This window comes from Crinia signifera, chromosome 1 (assembly GCF_055691185.1).
Source record: "Crinia signifera chromosome 1, ASM5569118v1, whole genome shotgun sequence".
NCBI classification, from domain to species: domain Eukaryota; kingdom Metazoa; phylum Chordata; class Amphibia; order Anura; family Myobatrachidae; genus Crinia; species Crinia signifera.
Genome location: NC_139217.1, coordinates 243,829,502 through 243,854,020, shown reverse-complemented (window position 1 = coordinate 243,854,020; position 24,519 = coordinate 243,829,502). Strand labels below are relative to the sequence as shown.

General features: G+C 43.0%; 1 protein-coding gene across 8 annotated transcripts in view; it reads right to left on the bottom strand.

Moving 5' to 3' along the window:
* Window positions 1-24,519, bottom strand: part of SHOC1 (shortage in chiasmata 1) — a 310,818-nt gene that overhangs the window by 269,637 nt on the left and 16,662 nt on the right. For 7 of the 8 annotated variants that reach the window (XM_083179518.1, XM_083179550.1, XM_083179508.1 and 4 more), the window contains 2 exons: window positions 17,716-17,867; window positions 3,387-3,549 (listed from right to left, as the gene is read on the bottom strand). In XM_083179518.1, coding sequence (XP_083035644.1) covers window positions 3,387-3,549; window positions 17,716-17,867 — 315 coding nt within the window. Of the gene's footprint in view, window positions 1-3,386; window positions 3,550-17,715; window positions 17,868-24,519 lie in introns of those variants that run through there. The other variant, XM_083179543.1, reaches the window with a different exon arrangement.

The window sequence follows — 24,519 nt, the reverse complement described above, 5'->3', positions numbered from 1 at the left end:
CCTCCCCTTTTGTAGCTAGCCTTTAGTTAGTTGTCATCTTGTCTACTCCCAGGGTATTCCAGATATTCCAGATCCTTGTACCACTAAGACCTGACAGCACCAGAGTTGGGGTAGACCTTATTCACCCCGTCAAACATGGCTGTTATAAGTGAAGCCTAGCACCGCAGGATCTGGTTGCCCCTAGGGAGATACAATAGAGGTAGAGTAGGGTCTCGCTGTGCCCATTGTAAACTGCGGTCACAGCTGCGGGGGCTTTCACCCTGGATCACAGCCAGTTGAATCTGTTGAGCCTATCTGGATGCTCCCTTGGCCACTGGAAATTATAGGCATGTGTACTGATGCATTGGAAATAACAGTGCAGCCCTTCAGTGATATAACTCATGGGGTGGCAGAGCATTGTGAAGAACCAGGATCAAATGCCCAAGCAATATTAGAGAGATTAGAGAGCTTCCTAGTAGGCGAGATTGGTAGAGGCATCTCCCCAACAGATAAAACCAGTGGTGCTGGATGGAGAGGAGACCATGGATCTAGTTGAAGGCACGGTGAAAGCCACAGTTGCTAAAGAATCTGTAGGCTAATACACAGCAGGTATTCCCACTGACATACCAGCAACCAAAATTGGGATGACTCCGGAAGTGCTTCCTTCCAGGTGTGCGAACCAATGTGGTCTTTTACAAAGACACAAGTAGCAGGTAAAATAGAATTATACTGAGCGCAATAACCCTGAATATAGTCCCAGCTGCTATCTCCAAGGGATACTCAACCCTTGGTGAATAGAAAAACAAAGAAAGAAAAAAATAGACAGCGCTATGGGACTATATTTAAAACATGAAACAAATTTTATTTATACAACACAATTCACTTCATATAAAAATTCTGGTCATATATGACACAATATCACCGGCCGGTGTTAGATAAAAAGAATTTATATCACTCTCCTTCTGACACCCAATGGTTAATTAATTTCAGGTAGTTCTGCACACATGAGCATATCAGTCAGTTCTCACAGTCCTTTAGTGCAATCGGAACTGGGTTGATATTTATATTAAAACTTGATATAAACAACAATTTTTCTGCTCCTCAGAGCCCGTGCAGTTGCGGTTGTTAGTATAGCAGGTAATCAGCTGTTTTAGGCTGGAGCTTTGGTTAGTGCGTTAGTAGCATAGGAATAAGGGTGCACGCGGTGCAGATCATAAGCAGTAAGGATATACTTGCTCTTTTCAAGCTGGGTGGCACAGTCCCTTCTGGCTACCAGGAGCGGGTCCCCGGCTGCTAGAGCTTCCCAAATAATGCAGCCTTCTCTGGGATTCCTCGGCTCCGGTTTGTGGGTCTCCGGCCGTGATCCGTCGGTGCGTGATGACGTAACCTGATGACGCGTTTCTCCGCCTTGTAAGGTAATCGGCGGCTTCCTCAGATAGTAGCAGGTAGTAATAGTAGTCTTGGAATGTTAACCCTCTAGGCTCAAAACATAGGCTTGTAAACCATATTTTTTCCCCCTATTTGTATTAATGTACAAAACTTGTGCTAAATTCTTACTCCCTTTGAAAAAGTTGGCCGCGTCAAACAGTGTGGGGGGTGCTTAGATGTACGTGGGCTGCATGTTTTGGTTCTAATTCATTGTGTTTTGGTTTTTGGCAAAACCACCCACAAGTGTTTTGTGTCAGTTATTAATGATAATTGTTGATAAAAATTGATAAAAACATCTAAAATCATGTAAATTTCAGAAGTATTGGAATTTCTGGAGAACCGGACCACACATCTCTACACAAGAGCAACTGCAGAATGCAGCTAGCATACCATCTGCTGCATACAGTACATACAGCAGAAAGGTATAGGGTACAGTGTGTTTTCCATGGCAAGTCCCTTACATGCCACAAGTGCTGACATTTCAGGCACCTGAATGGGTGCTGTTCTGTCCAAATTAGCTCTATGTGTAGCCACAGTTGGGTCACCTTCCTTAGCAAGAAGGAACATTTGTAAGAACATACTGTAAGATGCAATTCATGTGGTATACAGTAGTTGGGCATCCTTTCAGCAAATGTCTAATGCTCTTCATAACAAACATAATGATGAAGAATCGAAGTTAGTGAATGATAAAAAAAAGTGGAGGAACCTTTTAAAGTATAGAATGGAGTAATGCGTAAAAGTACAGTATGGGTAAAAGTAAGTTGGAAGCTTTAAAGGATATTATTCTTGTCAATAGGCTTTTCTAGTTAAAAGGAAAAAATGGAAAATAATATACAAAAATGCTGATCTTGTTTTCAAACAAAAGAGAAATAGGAGAATGAGGAGAGGGGCTACACCTTACTTGATTTTTGTTTGACATGGATTAGAGCGACATGGTCAAAGGTTGACATGATAATGGTCGACACAGCATATGGTCAACATGAGTTTTTCAAATTTTTTCAACTTTATCATACACTTAGGGGGTATTCAATACCGGACACTGACCCGTTTTCGGTCCGCTCGCCTGTTTATTGGCAGGTGGGATTCAATGTCTCACCTGTCGATCAGCAAATACAGCAGTGGATTGTCGAGATCCGTTCATGATCTCAACAAACCACGGCCATTTTCGGGTCAGTTCTGTCATGCTGCCTCTTCAATGCTGTTGGGAATGATTGAATACCCCCTTAAGGCCCATACACATTGGGCGACTTTGAGCTGACAGTCGCTCAAAACAGCAGGTTTTAGCGGCTTTCAGCTCAAAGCCGTCCAGTGTGTATGGCCTGGCGATGAGCGGTGAGCGCGCAACATCGCTGGGAAAGCCGCTCATCTGCTGGTTATGCCTTTCAAGACGGCTTTGCATAGCGCTCCATTATGCAATTCCGCCCCCACCCCCTTTGGTCGGCACCGGGCAGGGGAAAAGCCGCTCAGTGTGTATGCACTGAGCGGATTTCCCTGCAGCGGTGATAGTCTTCATCGCTGTCCATACACGCTGGCACCCAGTGTGTATGGACCTTTAGACTACAATAAGGAATCGGAAAATGTGCCAAGCCCTGCGGAAGCAGAGCGAGGCACATTGTACAAAGCATGTCAAGCAAAGCTGCAAACTAATTGGCAGTTATATGCTACAAGATAAAAACGGACACCCCTCCCCCCCAAAAAAAAACAAATTATACCTTTTCACAAGATGACCATTTCATGTCAAACTTTTTTCCATGTTGACCTTTTGGGAGTCAACCTAGAACTGTCCAGCTTCTCACTGTTAACTGAATGACCCAAACCCATACATTATTTAGGGAGGTTGAACAATCACATGTGTTTCCATTTACCATTATATGTAACCGAAGTGGAGCCATATAGTACATATGTATTGGTTTGCTTCTACTATTGGAATAAATAATTACAAAAATGATCCATCTCACAGCATATGGACATACGCATACCTGTAAAGTGTATCCTTGACAGAGGGAACCCTGTTCAAATCATCAATGGGGTCTTGCACAGAAAATGTTTTTAGTCTGCTTAGTAGAGTTGCCAGACAAGGTAAATGTTGCCGAAACTGTGCGAGATAATCTACAAATACAGTTTCTTCAGGCAGGATATAATCTAAAAAGTTAAGAAAAATTTAATTGTAAAATAGATGATTTATCATGTCCTTTCGGAATTTGATGATACAACCAAAATTTCAGAATATGTGCCTGATTTATATGTATTATATCTGCTGATTTAGGGGGTCTTTTGGTTCACTCTTTCTGACAAATTCCTTCTTAGATGGACAAAACAATGTGCACTGCAGGTGGGGCAGATGTAGAATGTGCAGAGAGAATTAGATTTGGGTGGGGTTTTACTTCAAAGTGAGATCTATATTGCAGTGTAAAAATAAAGCAGCCAGTATTTTTCCTGCACAGAAACAAAATAACTCACCTAAATCTAATTCTCTCTGCACATTTTACATCTGCCCCCCTGCAGTGTACATGGTTTTGTCCATCTAAGAAGGATTTTGTCCGAAAGAGCGAACTAGAATAAGGCCCATAGTGCTTCCAACAATGCAAGACCCATAGTGCATGTGCACCACTTGCAGTGAGACCTAGATCAGCAGTTTCAGAGGTCAAACTACTGAATTTATTAAAGAACGATTTGAGTTTTCAAAATAATTCTGCTACTGGTGACTTGCAGCTGAAATAAAGCAAATCCATAAAACTCATGAAGGGATATCTGGCCAAAAACTGTTTTATTTGTAGACCAATATTATTTATTTATTTTATTAAATATACAGTGTTAAATTATTGTATTTTGTATTTTTCAGCAGTTCTATAATATATTTATTAACCCTTTGAGTGTCAATGTTGCTATGAGAGATCCTCAAAATATTGCCATTGTCACTCACAGTGACTGTTCTTTTAGTATAAATAAATACAAATACAACCTAGTCAATTCATTGAAGTTTATTTAAATATTGCACCTAAGAAATGAACCATCGCTGTTGGTGACAGTGGCATTTTTAGCAGATATTTTGAGGATCTCACAGTAACATTGGCACTCAAAAAGTTAAATATAATTTTTCAACATTGAGGTTTTTTTTAATACATTACTCAATAAATAACAATTGCTGACATAAGAAATGTTTTATGCCTCTTGATGATCTGATTGACCAGATAGCTCAAACTGCATATTTTCTGTGCTATATAGTCTACCACAGGGGTTCTCAAACTATTTTGCTCTAGGACACCGTCAGACAATAAAAATTATTACTCGACCCCAGCAAATTACCACAGAATGGTCGCCACATGTGTGGTCAGTGAAGTGAAGTGACCGCTATTGTGACAGGGAGACAGTGGGTAATGAGGGGATGTAAAAGGGGTAAAGGGGATGGAAGAGGGAAGCAGAGGGTGTTTACTTAATGAGTTATCCCCTGACCCCCTCCACAGACACATTAATCTGATGGTCAGCAACATGGAGTCGTGACCCCATGCTGAGGTGGTCAGGACCCACAGTTTGAGAACCGCTGGTCTACCACAACCATTTAATTTTTTTCAGTGCTTATAGCAGAAGTTTGCAAAATCTTTGGAAAACAACCACTTTAGATGACATCAAAAAAAACAATACTGAATAAGACAAATGTTTGCATTCTTCCTCTTCACCCAAATTCACACTGTAACACTGAACACGGATATTTAACGGACACCGCCATTCTTGACAAGCTAAGCCATGCAGAAACCTGTATGAACAGCATCTGTGGTGTTTGGCTGTATTTGGAAGCTTTATAAATGAGCCTTAGGGACTCTAGTAAATGAAATTTAAAATGTCATACATTGCAAATTCAGGACTCCAGAGCCAGGGCATTTAGGGCCTTATTCAGATCTGAGCTCAGTACAAATGTGTTAGGAAAATGGGCAAAACCATGTGCACTGCAGGTGGGGCAGATGTAACCTGTGCAAAGAGAGTTAAATTTGGGTGGGGTGTGCTGAAACTGAAATCTAAATTGCAGTGTAAAAATAATGATGACAGTATTTACCCTGCACAGAAACAAAATAACACACAAATCAAACTCTCTCTATACATGTTACATTTGCCCCACCTGCAGTGCACATGGTTTTGCTCATTTTCCAAACAAATTTGTACTGAGCTCAGATCAGAATAAGGCCATTAGTTATGAATAAAAGAGCAGAAAAAAATTGGGAAGCATTCAAGTGAAAACAGAATTAACCAACTCGCAACATCATTGCTTGAATTTCTAAACATAGCTTTTTCTCCTAAAATAATACTCATTCCATGTCAGACCTGTTCTTTATTACATATGTGTGGAGTTACAAAAAAAATGGCAAATGCAGTATGAGTGTGTGTGTATTTTTACAGATTTTTAAATAACCTTTACTGTACAATATTACAGTAGTACATCACTGCGTCATCGGTACTAACACATAGTAAATTAAAATTACATCTCTATTTCTTTTTACTTGCATAAATCAAACTGTCTTACTGAGACTGCCACAGACTAAAGAATATACAGGTTGAGTATCCCTTATCCAAAATATGCCTTATCAATAGTTTCCAGAATGTAATTATTTAATTATTTTGCTAAAAGCACTGCTGGGGACATCTGTACATGGCACTATGGAAGAAATGATATGTGTAACTGGCACTAAATACTGTGTGTGCAAGAAAATGATTGATTGGCATTTCAATTATTTGCATGAGATAGGAAACAAACTTTGTTTCATGTTTGGAAACCTTGTTCCATGCACAAATATTTGTGTTTATTTCATGTGTTTGATGTGTTTATGCAACATTAATGCAAGATACCTCATTAAAAAATACAAATATTCTGAAATACGGAATAATCCGTTATAAAAAATTAGTTTGGTCCCCAGGATTTTGGATAAGGGCCTGTACTTGGCTACTTACAAAATCAACATTTCATTTCCAAATAATAGAACGTAGAAGGAAGCGATGGTGATGTCATTTAACCTTCTATAGTCAATGCAAACCCCATCTTACTTTCTTGCAAAGAAAAATTGGCATCGGTCGGGGAGGGAAATACTCAAATAAATCCTTTCTGTAAGTTTTCAACAATGTAATCTGCCATGAGCTTGAGTTTCTGAAAGGATAATAAATACGTTCTTCCTCTGGGAGGAGATTTACCAGGTTAAAGATTGATGGGGCTATCCCACGGGCGATGGGGAGGAAGAGTATCAGTGGCCTGTTTGCTGAAGGTGTCAGCGAAATCGGAATATGACTCTGGAAGACCTGATAGAGGCTGCACACTGCAGGATCTCCCTGGTGACAAGTAGGGTTTCACACTGTTATCTTACAGACAATCAATGAAACTTTTGGTTTTGCTTCTGCTCTAATTGTAGTGGACCAATAAAAAGACTGAGTGGAAGTGTCTAATGGGTAGTTGTCACAGTTAGCAACCTATGGTCACTAGACTTGAACTTAAAACGCAGGTAAAGTTAGGTTAAAAATGGATACGTTTTTACAAGGAGACCTAAATGGACGCCTCCCTTACAAGAGAGGCCAAGGCCGAGGCAAAGTAACAACATAAAGTCGCTGCTTGAGTCATCAGGACCTTCCTTCTGGCATTAAATAAGACTTGTTCACTTACATTGGCTCATCAGCCACAGGAAAAGATACAAGAGGATGAGGAGGGGGAATATATTTAGAGAAGCTACTTTTAGATTTCTTAGAAGCTCTATCACTAATGCACAGATCAATCTTAACACACTGAGAAATAAACTCTTCCAGTTTCTCAGGTAGTTCACGCATAGCCAGTTCATTCTTTATATGGTGAGAAATACCTCCCCAAAATGCTGCTGTCAATGCCTCATTATTTCAACTCAATTCAGATGCAAATATTTGTACCACATACTGTCTCAGCCTTGTGTAATACCTGACACATTAATAATGCATCAGTTAGTAGTAACTTGATGTAGGTCTTCAGTCTTAGTTCTGTCTAAAAGTTGACACAAATGTCCCTCATTCTGGTCACCTTCCAAGTCAATCAGACTTGGGCAATCCTTTGTGTTCTTGGAAGGAACTCTGGTGGGTCAGTTGTGGGAGGTTGGTGTAAGAAACTCAAAAGCTTGAGACAGTTCTCGCGCATGGAAGAAGTCAAACCCAGCAGCAGGTTAAAACCTAACCAGAGGCGCGGAGTCTAAACACATCAGTGGTTTTCACAAGGGACCCCTGCAAGGAGGTATAGACTCTGCTGCGATGATACATTACAAGACGTGGCACACCCTATACTTCTATATTTCCCCCATATGCACAGATAGACCATCATGCACAGACAGACTGTTCCAACCTGATAACGGGGCAAACAAAGTGTTCATGGCCATTCCGCATGTTTGCAAAAAGAACATGCTAATATACCAGAAGTAGTTCTAGTGTAAAATTAAATCTATTGAGTCCATGATGACATTTATTCAACTGTTTTCTATGGATGATTGAATAATGGAGGTTTTCTATGGAGGATTGAGTAAGGCTGTGAACATGTACTGTATGTTCACAGCCTTCATGATGAAAGATGCAAGTGTAGAGTGATGTGACGTAGCTGGTTCCTAGGATGTAGTGGTTTTTCCATTTGAGTTCCAAAATCTGTAGAATATGATTTGTATCCTTTAAATAATTCTGTTGTTGGGTTAATAAGGGCTGTAGATAACAGTCTATGTATTTTGATAAATTGGAAGAGATGGATCTGATCCCTGAGACTATTGGACCTCCTGGGGGGTTAATAATGTCTTTGTGGATTTTTGGGAGACTGTAAAACGTTGGAATTTTACGGTGATCTTCTTTAATGAATTTGAATAAATTTTGATTCAGAATGCCTAACTGGAGACCTTCTTCAAGGATGTTCTTAAGTTCATTCATATATTTTCTTGTGGGGTCTTGTTCTAATACTTTGTAATTTTTTTTAATCCTGAACCACAACTCCTCCTCCTTTGTCAGCTGGTTTAAATGTAATGGTTACATCTTTTTTAAGTGCCAGTTGTTCTCCTTTAGTCAAGTTGTTTTTTGTTCTTAGTTTTTCTGGAAGTGCCTTGATTTATTTTTCTGTAAGTTTTTGAAATGTTTCATTGTGTGGTTCTTTACAAAAAGTTGGCTTGAAGGTTGAGGTTGTTTGTAGTGTTGTATAATTAGGATCTTGTGACAAATTTTGCGGTGTGTCTGCTTAGATGTTTTGGAAAAAAATCTATCAACAATTTTCGAAATAAATTTTTGCATGTTGATGTACAGTATAAATCAAACTTATTATTGTAGTAGTGTGGTGCACATTTGAATCCTATCTATAAAAGGCATAATTCATCTTTGGAAAGAAATCTTTCCCTGAGGTTGAAAATTGTGGTACAGATGGAGCCAGCCTCCCTCTTGCTGGCGAATCGCCAGATTGTCTCCGCTGGCGATCCGCTGGCGATCCACTAGCGGCGAGGCGCTCCATTTGACTAAGACGCGCGTTCGTCTCACACGCACGCGCGTCTCAGTTTCCGGGCGGCGGGGTGACGGGAACCCTGTCCGTCTCAGGGAGACGGACAGGATTAGGGGAGGCGGTGGGGGAGAGCGGCAAGCCGGCGGGGACCCGGGGGAAGCGCCGTTGGAAGGGGACGAGCGCGCATCTTGTGTGCGCGCATCCCCTTTCGCAGATCAGTTGGTGGCTGGCGGGGGATGGCGGCTGGCGATTCTTCCGCCATCCCCTGCAAAGACCAGGCCGGCTCCATCTGTATTGTCCACTTTTGATGCGTTGTTTTTAGTTCCTCCCAAGCATCCTCATTTTCTTTTCCAGGGCACTTCTTTGTTTTCTTTTTTGACTATATTCTGGTGGTTTCTTCAGTCCTCGATTTAATTATAAATAAACTGTGTAATCTTCATCGCTGGTGTTTTCCCAGCCTTCTTGATGGTTTCTTCTTTATGATGTTTTTTTTTTTATTACTATTGGTTGTTCCAAGCATTGGTCTAAAGGTGTCTTTGAAATTTTCTGAAGTGTTGAGAACTTGTTTCATTGTTCATTTGTATCCACTTCTCTACCTAGATTCAACAGTGTGATGTTTTGATGAGTAGATAAGGATTTTTTATATATTGAAAATGTATGTGGTTGTAGGGTTGATAATGATGTCTTTTTTTTGTGGAGTGTTCTTAATTAGTCGTTTCTTTCTTTTTGTAATAGTTTTAATTTTTATAATTATTTTGGCAAGTGTATTGTTGTTATACTGGTGGTGCTATTTTTCTACTATATTTGTTCCCTTTCATTATATTTTGGATCGTTTCTAAATGGGAAGATGTTAAAATATGGTCCAATAATCATTTTCTGGATAAGTTGATCTTGTGGTGTCGATTTATAGTTGATATAATCTTTATATGGTCTGGAACAATTTAAGAGCTTGAAGAATTTAAAATACACTGAAATCAGAATTCTCTCAATCTCAAGTTCACTACAACTCGGGAAAAAAAATGTCTTTTGATCTAGAAATAAATATTAAGGAAAACAAAAACACCTTTTAAACAGGTCAAGGGAACAATGGTCTGCAGAAGCCATCAGAAAAAATGGGTGCAGAATATTCCAGGAGGGCAGTTTAGAAGAATCTGAATCCGTACATAATATGAAACCTTCCTACCAAATAGCCACGTTTTGCATAGAAGGCATATAAAAAATACCTTCTCAATCTTCAACTCGATACTGTTAATACTCTAAACAGAAAGGATCTCATCAAAAACAAACCCAAACCGCACATAAATTACATTTCTTTCATAACTCAATTCAATAGCAGTCACCACCTTATTGAAAATATTTGACACAAAAGCTGGCATATACTCAGACTTGATGAAGATATTAAAACCATCATCTTCAAAAAACTGAGTCATATATAAAAGAGAAAAAAACTGAAGACAAGAACTAGTTGTTATGATGCCCACGGGAACCTTGGGTATAGCAGCTGGTGATAAATGCAGGAGGTCAGGCGTGAGCCCGTAGCCGGGACCGCCGGTTAGGACGGCCACAGCGGATACTACTCTAACTCTGTTGAGACCCTGAGGCAGATGGTAAACCCCTGCAGAGCTAGGCTTCACCTGTGGCCGCCGCGTCCGAAGGAGCGAGTTAGGCCCGCTCCAACCCCGATGGAGCTAGGTCTTATGTTATAGACAAAGGGTAGACGATCGCCACAGGGTACTCAAAAGGACTGCTAACTACTGGGCCTAGCTGGGAGATAACCCCTGGCTGCCGGCACCTGGCCAAACCGGGGAGCGACCGAGTCGCAGACACAAGTGGGCCAGAGGAGGAGTCCCCAGCAGAAGCACAACAGGGAGGCCGACTCCTCAAAACACAAAAGACAAAACGGAAGGTTCCCTGCCTGAAGAATCCAAAATAGAGAGTACCGATGTAGCGACCCCGGTGGGGTAAATACCACCGAACCCACGGGGGGGCACGGCCACGGCGGGCCACGGGAATTGGATGAACAATAAACAGCGAGCCCCTGGAGGGACTAGACCACGGCGGGCCACCGACTATTTATTTAAAACTCGCGCCGCCTGACTGACGTCAGGCGCGCGCGCTTGCGTCCGGCAGGCGGACGCTCGGGGACGTTGCCTGGCAACGTCCCGGCGCCTAGTACCAGAGCGAGGCCTGGAACGCTGCCCGGCAGCGTCCATGGCCGCCTCGCTCTGTCTGACATCCGCCATCCGTCCGGGTGTACTGTAGCCCGGACGGCGGCTTGTAACAGTACCCCCCCCCTTGAGGAAGGGTTAACAACCCTTTTCCACCGGGCTTATTGGGAAATTGTCGGAAAAAAGACTTTCTTAAGTTGGGCGAATGTAAGTCTCTATCCGAAACCCAAGACCTCTCCTCGGGACCGAACCCCCTCCAATGTACAAGAAATTGCAAAGAACCCCTCACAAGTCTGGAATCAAGGATTTTCTCAACACGGAAATCTTGTTGACCTTGCACCATTACTGGGGCGGAGCCCTTCCTCAGCCTGCGCGTAAATCTTTGTGAAAAAACCACTGGCTTGAGGAGCGAAGCGTGGAAGGTACTGGAAATTCTGAGGGACTTAGGTAGAGCAAGACGGAACGCTACCGGATTAACCCTCCTGACAATCTGGTAAGGGCCAATAAATCGAGGCCCCAGTCTCGCCGACGGTTGGTGAAGCTTAATGTTACGGGAGGATAACCACACCCAGTCACCAACTTTGAAATGGCAAGGACGTCTGGATTTGTCAGAAAATACCTTTTCTCTCAACGAGGCTTCTTTAAGGGCCAGGTGGACCTTTCTCCATATAACTCTGAGTCGAGAGGCTGCTGAAGAGGATGGCCCGGGGGCATCAGGTCCCAAAGAGTTAGCCTGAGGATGAAATCCATAGACCGTAAAAAAGGGCGAGGCTTTGGATGCTGAATGGTGTGCGTTGTTATACGCAAATTCAGCTAACGGCAGGAAACTGACCCAATCATTTTGCATTTTGGAAACAAAGACTCTAAGATATTGTTTCAGAGACTGATTGAGACATTTCGTTTGCCCATTGGCCTGTGGATGGAATGCAGAGGTGAGACTGGTCTTAACTTTCAGGGCTGCACAAAACAGTCTCCAGAACTGTGCCACGAATTGTGGCCCCCGGTCGGACACAATATCACTGGGCAATCCATGCAACCGAAAAATGTGCTGAAGAAATAAAGTGGACAGTTCCTTGGCCGAAGGTAACTGTTTTAAGGCCACAAAGTGTGCCATTTTGGAGAATCTATCGATCACGACCCAGATGACCTGACACTGGGACGAGATCGGAAGACCAACAATAAAATCCATGGCCAAATGAGACCAAGGCCTGCTGGGAACAGAGAGAGGCAACAATTCTCCTAATGGCCGGGCGCGTGGAACTTTATGACGGGCACAGTCCGGACAAGACAATACAAAGTCTTTATTATCCTTGGCCATCCCTGGCCACCAGACCACACGAGAGAGGAGAGCGAGCGTTTTATATACTCCTGGATGGCCAGCAATTTTGGAGTCATGACATTCTGCCAGAACCCTGCGTCTTAGTAACGGAGGAACGAATAATCTGTTCTCTGGTGTTTGGGCTGGAGCTTGTCCCTGTGCTTGACGGAGGAGACCCTCCAAGGTTTGACTCACTCCAGCATGAATACAGGACGTGGGAACGATGGGCCCCAACTTGACTCTACTCTCCTGTTGAGGTAGAAAACATCTAGAAAGGGCGTCAGCTCTGATGTTTTTTGATCCGGGCCTATACGAAATAATAAAATTAAATCGCATAAAGAAAAGAGCCCACCGAGCCTGGCGAGCGTTCAGTCTTTTGGCTGACTCGATGTACTGTAGATTCTTATGATCCGTTAAGACAAGAATCTGATGAGCTGCACCTTCCAGCCATTTTCGCCACTCGTCAAAGGCCCATTTTATGGCAAGTAAATCGCTGTTGCCTACATCATAGTTGGACTCTGCTTGAGAAAATTTTCGGGACATGTAGGCACAGGGGTGGAATTGTAAAGACTCAGGATCTCTCTGAGAGAGAACTGCCCCGGCCCCTACTTCAGAGGCGTCGACCTCCACGACAAAAGGCAGCTCGGGATTGGGATGTTTGAGAATCGGCGCCGAAATAAAGGCTTGTTTCAGGGTCTTAAAGGCTTGCTCCACCTGTGGACTCCATACTGATGGATCCGCCCCTTTTTTGGTTAGAGCCACCAAGGGTGCCACAATAGATGAAAAAGAATGAATAAAGCGTCTGTAATAATTGGCGAAGCCAAGAAACCGCTGGACTGCCTTTAAATTAGTGGGCCGAACCCAATCAAGAATGGCCTGCAATTTCTTAGGATCCATTTGGAATCCCAGAGAAGAAATAATGTAGCCAAGGAAAGATACTTGGGTCACCTCGAATTCGCATTTTTCTAATTTAGCGAACAACTGGTTCTCCCTCAGCTTCTGTAATACCTGGCGCACTTGTGCTCTATGTGATTCCAAGTCTCTGGAAAAAATTAAAATATCGTCTAAATAAACTACTACAAACTTGCCCAGGAATTCTCGAAGAACGTTGTTTATAAAATCCTGAAAGACGGCTGGGGCATTGGAGAGACCGAATGGCATTACTAGGTACTCGTAGTGCCCCGTCTGAGTACTGAATGCCGTCTTCCATTCGTCTCCCTTCCTGATTCTTATCAGGTTATAGGCCCCTCTCAAATCTATTTTAGAAAAAATAGTAGCGGATCGTAGCTGGTCAAACAGAACCGTAATCAAAGGAAGAGGATAGGTGTTTTTTACTGTAATTTTGTTGAGGGACCGGAAATCTATGCAAGGTCTCAACGACCCATCTTTTTTTGATACAAAAAAGAAACTGGCGCTGAGAGGAGATTTTGAGGGTCGAATAAAGCCCTTTGCCAGACTTTCTTGGATGTATTCATCCATTGCCTTAGTTTCTGGACCAGACAAGGCATACAGCCTGCATTTCGGAAACGTGGCATTGGGGATCAACTGAATGGCACAGTCATATGGCCGATGAGGAGGCAAACTATCGGCCTTGCCTTTAGAAAAGACATCACTAAAATCCTGGTAAGGAACGGGAACCCCTGCTAAGGAAATGGAAGTTACTGAGAGTGAGGAATGGAAGCACTGTTGCTGACAATGGGAACTCCAGTGGGCAATCTCTCCCTGATGCCAATCAATGATGGGATTGTGCTTCTTCAACCAGGGGAAGCCCAATACGATGGGTACGGAAGGACATGATGTTAAAAGAAAGGTAATCTCTTCCTGGTGAAAAAGGCCAATTTTCAATAGAACGGGAGGAGTCTGAAATGAGACCTCCCCATTGGAAAGCACTCCACCATCTAAACCCCGGAGGGAGATAGGAACCGGAAGCGGAAGTTGGGGAATCCCCAAGCTCTGGGCGATGGTTACATCCAGGAAGTTTCCTGCCGCACCACTGTCAATAAAAACAGACCCTGAAAACTTACACCCCTGGAAAGATAAATACCCCGGTACTAATAGTGAATCTAGAGAGGAGAATAACTGAAGGCCAAAGTGAACCCTCTCCCTGTTCACTTGGCCCGGCCTTTTACTGGCCTATTGGGACAATTTCTCAGAATGTGACCTTTACCACCGCAGTATAAGCAAAGGCCTGAGCTCAGTCGGCGAGCCCTTTCCTCGTGGGAAATGCGGGTTGCCCCAAGCTGCATTGGCTCCTCACTTTCCTCAGAGGTCATCGGCACGTAGGGGACAATTTGAGTGAGAGAGCCCCGTTCAGATCTTCGCTCACGGAGGCGACGGTCGATCTTAATGGCTAGCTCCATTAATTTATCCAGTGTTTTAGGAGCTGGGTATTGAATAAGACAATCCTTTATCTCGTCAGCCAGACCCCAGCGAAATTGGCTGCGTAAGGCTGGGTCATTCCAGCCGCAATTGTTTGCCCATCGGCGAAACTCAGTACAATAGGACTCAGCTGGATCCCTTCCTTGCTTAAGGGCTCTGAGATGAGTTTCCGCTGAGGCTTCTCGATCAGGGTCATCATATAACAACCCTAAGGAGCTGAAGAAATTGTCCAGCGAGGTCAAGGCTGGGCTATCTGATGGTAGACCGAAGGCCCAGGTCTGAGGGTCACCCTGAAGCAGAGAGATAACAAGACCAATGCGCTGGGCCTCGGAAGAGAATGAGCGTGGCTTGAGCCGAAAATACAGCTTACAGCTCTCACGGAAATTAAAAAAGGTTTTGCGATCCCCCGAGAATCGATCTGGAAGGTTCATCTTAGGATCTGAACCCCCTGTCTCTGGGGGCCGCATTCTTTGCTCCTGAGCTGTAACTTTCAAGGACAACTCCCGCACCATCTGAGTAAGTCCTTGGAGCTGATCCGAGAAGGTCTGGGGAGTACTCATAATAAGAAAAAACAATCAACACGCCACAAAACACAGTAAGAGACTGGTTATAATGTTATGATGCCCACGGGAACCTTGGGTATAGCAGCTGGTGATAAATGCAGGAGGTCAGGCGTGAGCCCGTAGCCGGGACCGCCGGTTAGGACGGCCACAGCGGATACTACTCTAACTCTGTTGAGACCCTGAGGCAGATGGTAAACCCCTGCAGAGCTAGGCTTCACCTGTGGCCGCCGCGTCCGAAGGAGCGAGTTAGGCCCGCTCCAACCCCGATGCAGCTAGGTCTTATGTTATAGACAAAGGGTAGACGATCGCCACAGGGTACTCAAAAGGACTGCTAACTACTGGGCCTAGCTGGGAGATAACCCCTGGCTGCTGGCACCTGGCCAAACCGGGGAGCGACCGAGTCGCAGACACAAGTGGGCCAGAGGAGGAGTCCCCAGCAGAAGCACAACAGGGAGGCCGACTCCTCAAAACACAAAAGACAAAACGGAAGGTTCCCTGCCTGAAGAATCCAAAATAGGGAGTACCGATGTAGCGACCCCGGTGGGGTAAATACCACCGAACCCACGGGGGGGCACGGCCACGGCGGGCCACGGGAATTGGATGAACAATAAACAGCGAGCCCCTGGAGGGACTAGACCACGGCGGGCCACCGACTTCAAGAGGAATAGACCCAGGCTCCACAGGAGCACTTACTTGACCCACGAGAGATGGAAGATGAGGGCCGACCGTAAGCGCCCACTCCGGCTGGATCAGGAAGGACAAGGACACCGGAGTACAGGACACTGAAGAGCAGGTGCTGGAATGCTGACAAGGAAAATGCTGGACACAGGACAAGGAAAACTGGACAAAGGAATAAGACTGGGAATACTGGGCACAGGATCCAAAGATCCGAAACCTAGGGAGCCTAGGGGACCGGGTGAGCAAATGGGGCACAGAGTATAAGACTCTGGACACCTAAGGCTATAACCGGCGTCTGTGCCCAGCAGACGCCGGCTATTTATTTAAAACTCGCGCCGCCTGACGCGCGCGCTTGCATCCGACAGGCGGACGCTCGGGGACGTCGCCTGGCAACGTCCCGACGACTATTACCAGAGCGAGGCCTGGAACGCTGCCCGGCAGTGTCCACGGCCGCCTCGCTCTGTCTGACATTCGCCGTCCGTCCGGGTGTACTGTAGCCCGGACGGCGGCTTGTAACACTAGTTTTAAGCTATATCAAACTGATCATGTAGAAAACAAATACAGTAAGAAAGAAAGGGTTTCATCCATGCCTACATTTTAAGGCATGTACAAACTCAAAAATACTGTACTTCAACAAAAGCCATAACTGAATACTCATCAGAACAGCCAGAAAATGAACTACAACAGAGACTTTGGGCCTTATTCTAGTTCACTCTTTCTGACAAAATCCTTCTTAGATGGACAAAACCATGTGCACTGCAGGTGGGGCAGATGTTACTTGTGCAGATATAATTAGATTTGAGTGGGGTTTTACTTCAAAGTGAGATCTATATTGCAGTGTAAAAATAAAGCAACCAGTATTTACCCTGCACAGAAACAAAATAACTCACCCAATACTAATTCTCTCTGCACATTTACATCTGCCCCCCTGCAGTGCACATGGTTTTGTCCATCTAAGAAGGATTTTGTCAGAAAGAGTGAACTAGAATAAGGCCCTTTATCTACTGTGAAAGTGAAGACGTAATCTATTTTGTGAAATGCTCCTGTGGAATCCAGTATGTCGGCCAGACAAAAAGAACAATAAAAATAACATCTATACAAAATAAAAAGAGGGCTAACAACACACACACAGCCTCTCCAACCATTTTCTGGCAGTCCATTAAAAAACCCAGATGGCCTAGAATTTGTGGGGATCCAAAAAGTGGAACACTATTGAAGAGGGGGAGATTTGATTAAAAAAGGCATCCATGACAAGCACCAGGACTGTGCCCTTCACGCTGGCAGAGCTACACATGCTGGCCTGTAAGTAACACCACCAGCAGCTCGGAACATCTATTATAAACGTCAACATCGCTCATAAAGTCAGGGCAAGAATAGGTCATATAAGGACTCCCAAAAATATGTAAAAGAGCTGTTTACATTTGTGCCATATTGTTTTGTCTTCTTTTATCATTTTATTTCTATCTTTTTTTTTAATTTATTTTTAATTTTATTTTCATCACTTTTATATTCATTACAAATCTATCATCTTTTCTCCCTATAACCTTACATTTAAAATCCCCATTTAGCGCTCTTTTTTGTCCCATAAATGTTATGCCTCTATATAAAGAGCAGCTATTTTCAACAACATAGAAGCGCAGATGACCAATTACCCCCAATTAAAATATGAATGATGCAATTTCCAGAATACAGTTACAAGGTCTTTAACAACATTTCTCGTATAACAATTATGCACATTACCTTGTATGTTCCTAGATAGGGTGGACTTCCAACATTCTTCATAAGTGTGTAAATTCTTAGTTGCATAGTTTTCAGTGAGCAAAGACACTTCCTCTAGATCTATCTGAGAACAAGGATTTGAGCTTGGAACAATGTCAATTGGTTCTTCTTTTCTATAAAAAATAAAACACAATGAGGGTTGCCTAAACATTTCCCCATTTGTTACAGTTCAAAGGTTGATTTGGAGCTTTCAAACTCAGTGGTAACTTTACTATAGGTACTGTCATTTTTAGAGGTTAGATAACACATTTACTAAAACTCAAAAATCAATAGTCAAAAAAACTGTTGGTTAATAAACGTGTGATTTAGCCCTGGAAACACAACATCAATCTAAAACCCCTTTCACATTGCATGATGTAAAGGTATATTGCAGTTTGAATACCGTTTTGTACCTTTCAGATTCAACCCGTTTCACCCATAGAAAGCCATACAATGTCATTTTAATGTTTTTTTCCTGCTTGTGGGCGGGGATCAAGTGTGGTTATCATTTGTAGCAAATACCGTTTCTGAGCTGTTCAGACTGCAGGGAAAACGGCTCAGAAACGTGTAGGATCCTGCTTTTAACACGTGTCAAAATACCGGTTTTCTGTAACCGGTAAATTGACAATGTAGCTTTCACATTGCAGCTGGAACCGTTTTAAAGCACTAAAAAAACGGCAATATACCGTGTTACAGCTGCAATGTGAAAGGGGTATAATAGATTTAAAATACACCATTAGTAAATTTGCCCCCTAGTGGGTGCCATGAGGAAGTGCAAAATTAAGCTTAGTAGCAGATGAAAATTTGGGGTTATAACAGTAAAAATAGTTTACTACCCCCACCCCCCATATAATATAAAACTCCAAAAAAAATACATAATAAATATGCTTGATATATGTTTGAGAACTGGGTAACACGAACATTGCAGAAATTACATTTCTCTTATGTGATCCTTGGTGCTAGACTAGTGTTGCTTGTGATGCATATATCAGCAGAAATAATCTAGTTTGCTATTATTTGGAGCATACTATTACATTACTAATTAAACTGGAAGTTTAAAAGAGGAATTTCATATATATGGTGGAAGAGACAGTCTTCCCACATGAAAGTAATGTTGAGGATCCGTATCAGGTTTTGGAAACAGTAGCAGAATCCCAGATGTGTAATCAACAGCACCTGGGATTTCCTGATATAATGGTTTCTAGGAATCACCTTGCTCTTGATGGTAGCTGCCTAAATACTAGGCCAGGGATGGAACCATTGTAGGGACCATTGGAGTCTGTTATGCTGAGATTGCCTGTATACTACTGCCTCTAATAAGGACTGCATATGGATTTAACCTGCTATGCTGTGACCTGTTGCTCAAAAACCCCAACAAAGTCTTCATCTGAGTCCCTGTGTTTGTGATCCTTGTCACCATATGTTAATTTGTTTTCTCTGAATTTAGTGGAGCACAATGATGCTCCACTAAAAAAGGGTTAAGATTACTTGAAGGATAAAAAAGAGGCAGACTAGATGGGTCAGATGGTTCTTATCTGCCGTCAAATTCTATGGCTCATTGTCATCCTGACAAACAGTTCCAAAGTTTAACAACAGGAGCCAGTATCCTCTGTAGAGTAGTCCTTAATACTAGATGGTATGGGGATAAGTAGAGCTATGGTTAAGTTTTCTTAATATAAATCAGGAGACATAAATGTAAAAAAAGTAAAAGAAAAAAAAATAAACAAAAAAGTATACAGATGGAACTCAACGTGCAGCCAACTCCACGTGATGGGTTATGGGCCACTTTTCTATATGAAAAAGTGGGCAAAGATTTGCACACATGGCAATCATCTTATAAATCAAACTGTTCTAGCACCAGAAAATCAGCTAAGAGAGTAATTTTGCTTCCCATTTAGATCACAAATAACCGTAGTGAAGACAGAAGCCGCAAAAACTAGCGTGTCAGAATTTTTTTAAGCATTTTTTTTTTCACAAAAAAGCTTCCTAACATCAGGCATCTGCTTCCAAAATAGAATATTAACCGATCGAGCTGAAATAATTTACATGTTTTTAATGTCCCAAATAAGTACCGGTAACTTTTCCAGCCTGTTAGAATTACATTTTCTAAAAAAAAAGGGGGGGGGGGGGTTGGACCCACCCTAATACACAATAAGTACATTTTATAGTGATTCAGGATCATGCATATCCTGCTCACTTCTCATTTATGGCTAAATAGTCATTAAAAGGTGGCAATGATATTTGTACATAGAAAGTGCCTTGAATCTGTAGGCAAATTAAGGGTCATTCAGAGGCGACTGCATGCTGAAAAGTCTCGCACCAATGATATAACTGGTGTAAATTACAGGTAATAATGATGATAGCTGCTATCATTAGTGGAGGACTAGGTACATTAAAGTGGGCAACTCAGAATACAGGCATATGTTTGGATGATGTTCTGACTGCAAGCAGCTAGAACTGCAACCACTTTACATGAGAATCTGAATCCGGCTCTATGTAACAGCACAGTAGTCAATTGAAATAATTATTGTGGTTACTGACAGGTTAAACTATCTCTTCATATAGGATGCAGTTTACTGAGAACCAAAGTATAAATTGATTAAAAAAAGGACAAGATAGGGGGTGTGGTTTAACATCAAAGATGGTAGACATATTTTAAGGGAGCTCAGCATACGCTCTCTGAATATTCCTCTCTATCTCACCTGATTAGGCATTTCTTAACTAAGTTTTTCACCACATTTGAGTTCCACTCAACCTACCTGTTGACTATCACACTCCCTTCCTCCATGAGCGATTACATGACACATCTCTGGGCCCTGCTAACCACATGTGTTCCCTGCAGCTCATAGAACCATTGCCTCTGGCCTCCAGGACTATCCACTTTGGTGGAACTCCACAACTACAGGGGCTGCAGTGTTGACACTCCCAGGGCTCTGGCAGGTCTGTGTCAGCATTGCTCTTGCAGAGTTTACCCTTTTTACAAACAGCTGAATTCCCGATGTCTCACTAGCTGCTCTAGTGGTCTGCGGCAGCCATCAGCCCCCCAGCTGGTGAGAGGTGTGCCTCTGCATTGTCTGTCCTTTCATTATTTGCTGCCGCGTGGGCCTAATTCAGATGAGTAAGCATCGCTGTTGCTTCCTTGAATGCAGTAATGCTCTGATATTTAAATACATGCATTAGTGATCCGTGCTTAATCCTATTACAAAGCATTGGTTCACCAGCGACACCACTGGCCGGCTGCATGATCCATGGGGTTATACAAGCTTATATAAGCTGCACCTCCAACCAAGAGGCCTGAAAATCTCTGTCTTCTGACTGTGATCCTGGCCCAACACTCCCCCATTTGATGTACTGTATGCAGTGGCAAGTGCGTCCATTTGCGTCCTGGGCTGCAAATGCAAATTATGGGTCCAGCAACATGCATAAAGTAACAAACATTTGTACCGAACATCAGTACTTTGTAACATGCTTCCCACTGGAATCAGGCCCACTGCACCACACTGAATATACTAGACTGCCTGTTTTAGGCATTGCCAAATTATACAATGCATCAATACTCTCCCTGGCCATAAGGGAATCTTTGCTAAGTAATCTCATATGTGAACACACACGGGGCCCAAGTACCATTGGTTATTTTGCCTTGATATGATTCCATAGATGCTTTTAACTATATATCCCCAGAATTAGAGCTGTATCCAGGTGGTGATGACAAATCTCATTACAGTTATTTAATCCTACTTCCCTGAAAATTAAAATTTAGACCTGCATTTAGACAGCATGCTGGTCCATGTAGTGCCACAAGGAGATTTTAGGGGGGATTCCTGGTAAGCTGGCTTTCAATTGAGATATAACTGTATGTGCTATTACCATGTAGCCTTATAATAGACAATAACATGGCCCGGAGTGGGTACTGTTACCATGCAGTATATTTTTGTAAATATATGGAACTAAGAATCATCTACTATCATGTGGTTTTTCAAATCATCTTGCTAAAGCCCCTTGTTGTGCAGAGGGAACACATTTTTTTGATCAGCAGCACACTATGCAGTAATTATTTATCTTTTTTGTAGAAAGTGGTAGAGACCTTGTTTTTTGTGGAAGAGACGCACGCAAAGCTTTTCACACAGTGGGGTTTATTTACTAAGATTGGGGTTCTATTTCATATGGGATGTTGCTATTGGCAACCAATCATCATCTGCTTATTATTTATTTAGCACCTTCTGGAAGATACAGGTTGAGTATCCCGTATCCAAAATGCTCGGGACCAGGAGAATTTTGGATAACGGATTATTCCGTATTTCGGAATATTTTAATATTTCAATGATGTATTTTGAAGTATCTTGCATTTATGCTGTATAAACACATAAAATACACACAAATATATTTTATTACCACATAAAAGACACACAAATATATTTTATTTGTTCAAAAAACAAGGTTTCAAAACGTGAAACAAAATGTGTGTACTATCTCAGCACTGAATTTGAATGCCAAGCAATCATTGTCTTGCACATATATAGTGCCAGTTACATATCATGTCCCCAGTGATGCTGTTACAAATGTCCCCAGTGAGTTTTTAGCAAAAAAAAATTTTTTTTTCACTTTCTGGAATGTCCGTATTTCGGAATAATTCGGATAATGGATATTCGGATACGGGATACTCGACCTGTAATAGATATAATCTGATTAGTTGCCCATAGCAACATTCCATTTGAAATGGAACCTCCATCTTAGTAAATAAATGGTACTTGTGTATTATCTGGGCGCCCGATATATCGCATCCCATGCCATTAATTAAGGCATGCGATGCGATCGGACCCGATTTTGAGCCTTTCCCGGGCAGAGAGTACAATTTTAACCCCTTCCCGACATTTGACGTACATGTACGTCATGGTCGGGAAGTACTTCCCGACATTTGACGTACATGTACGTCATGGCTTGTAACTGTCACTGCGTCTATAGACGCGGTGACAGTTAGGAGATGTCTGCTGTCCCTGACAGCAGACATCCCCCCTCGCCGCCCAGGGGGGGCAGGGGTGCCCCCCCCGGTCGGCGATCGCTGTGATTGGCTGTTCAAATCTGAACAGCCATTCACAGCGTTTCCTGTGTTACCGGCGGCTAAGCCGCTCGGTAACACAGAAAACGGTGGTGATCGGTGCAGCACCGATCACCACCGATGAGCAGCACCCCCCTCCCACCCACCCGGCAGCTCCCTCAGGTCCCCCTCGCGGCGATCGCTGCGATTGGCTGTTCAAATGTGAACAGCCAATTGCAGCGTTTTCTGTGTTACCGGCGGCTAAGCCGCTCGGTAACACAGTGATCGGTGGTGATCGGTGCTGTTAAGTACAGCACCGATCACCACCGATCGCCAGCCCCCCCCCCCTCCCACCCGGCAGCCCCCCTCACTCCCACCCACCCGGCTGCCGCAGCGCCAGCACCCCTCCCACCCCCCCGCCAGCCGCAGCGCCAGCCCCCCTCCCAAAGCTGGTGACCAAAATGGGGTCACTTGTGGGGGGGTTCCACTGTATTGGTGCTTCGGGGGTCTTGCTAATGCGACATAGCACCCACCATTCATTCCACCACCAAATATCACTCCTTCCCTTCTGAGTCCTGCCATGCACCCAACTGGTATTTTTTGGTCACATGTGAGGCATTGCCGTACTCGGGAGAAATTGGGGCACAGATTTTGGGGTGCTTTGTATCCTTCATTCCTTGTGAAAATGAAAAATTTTGAGCCAGAACTGCATTTTTCTGTAAAAAATTACATTTTTTTACACAAAAATGCAGATCTGGCTCAAAATTTTTCATTTTCACAAGGAATGAAGGAGACAAAGCACCCCAAAATCTGTGCCCCAATTTCTCCCGAGTACGGCAATGCCTCACATGTGACCAAAAAATACCAGTTGGGTGCATGGCAGGACTCAGAAGGGAAGGAGTGATTTTTGGATTTTGCAGCACAGATTTTGGTGGAATGAATGGTGGGTGCTATGTTGCACCAATACAGTGGAACCCCCCCACAAGTCACCCCATTTTGCAAACTACACCCTTCAGGGAATTCATCAAGGGGTATAGTGTACATTTCAAACCCCCAGGGGTTTCACCAATTTTGATACAACTGAGCTGTGAAAATGAAAAATTTTTTTTTTTTATTTTCACTGCCCAGTTGTACCACAATTGGTGAAACCCCTGGGGGTTTGAAATGTACACTATACCCCTAGATGAATTCCCTGAAGGGTGTAGTTTGCAAAATGGGGTCACTTGTGGGGGGGTTCCTAACTTTTAGCATCTTATGGTGCCTAGAAACCTACATGGTGCCTAAAAAATAATCTCATAAAAAGGAGGCTCCAAAATCAAGTAGGTGCTCCTTCTATTATGAAGCCTGTGGTTTGGTCACCGTGCACACTAGGGCCACATATAGGATATTTATGAAAACCAAAGAATTGGGGGAATCAATTTTTAGTCACATTTCTCTAGTAAAATCTACTGTATTCGTTAGAAAAATGTATTAAAATTGAAACTCTGCAAAAAAAATGAAATTTTGAAATTTCACCTACACTTTGTTTTAATTCCTGTGAAACACCTAAAGGGTTAACAAACTTCCAAAATGCTGTTTTGAATACTGTGAGGGGTGCAGTTTTTGAAATGGCATCATTTATGGGGGTGTCTCACATACAAGTCCCTCAAAGTCACATCAGAACTGAACTGGTCCCTAAAAAAATCAGTGTTTGAAATTTTCTTGAAAATTTGAGAATTTGCTATTCATATTGTAAGCCTCCTAGTGTCCCA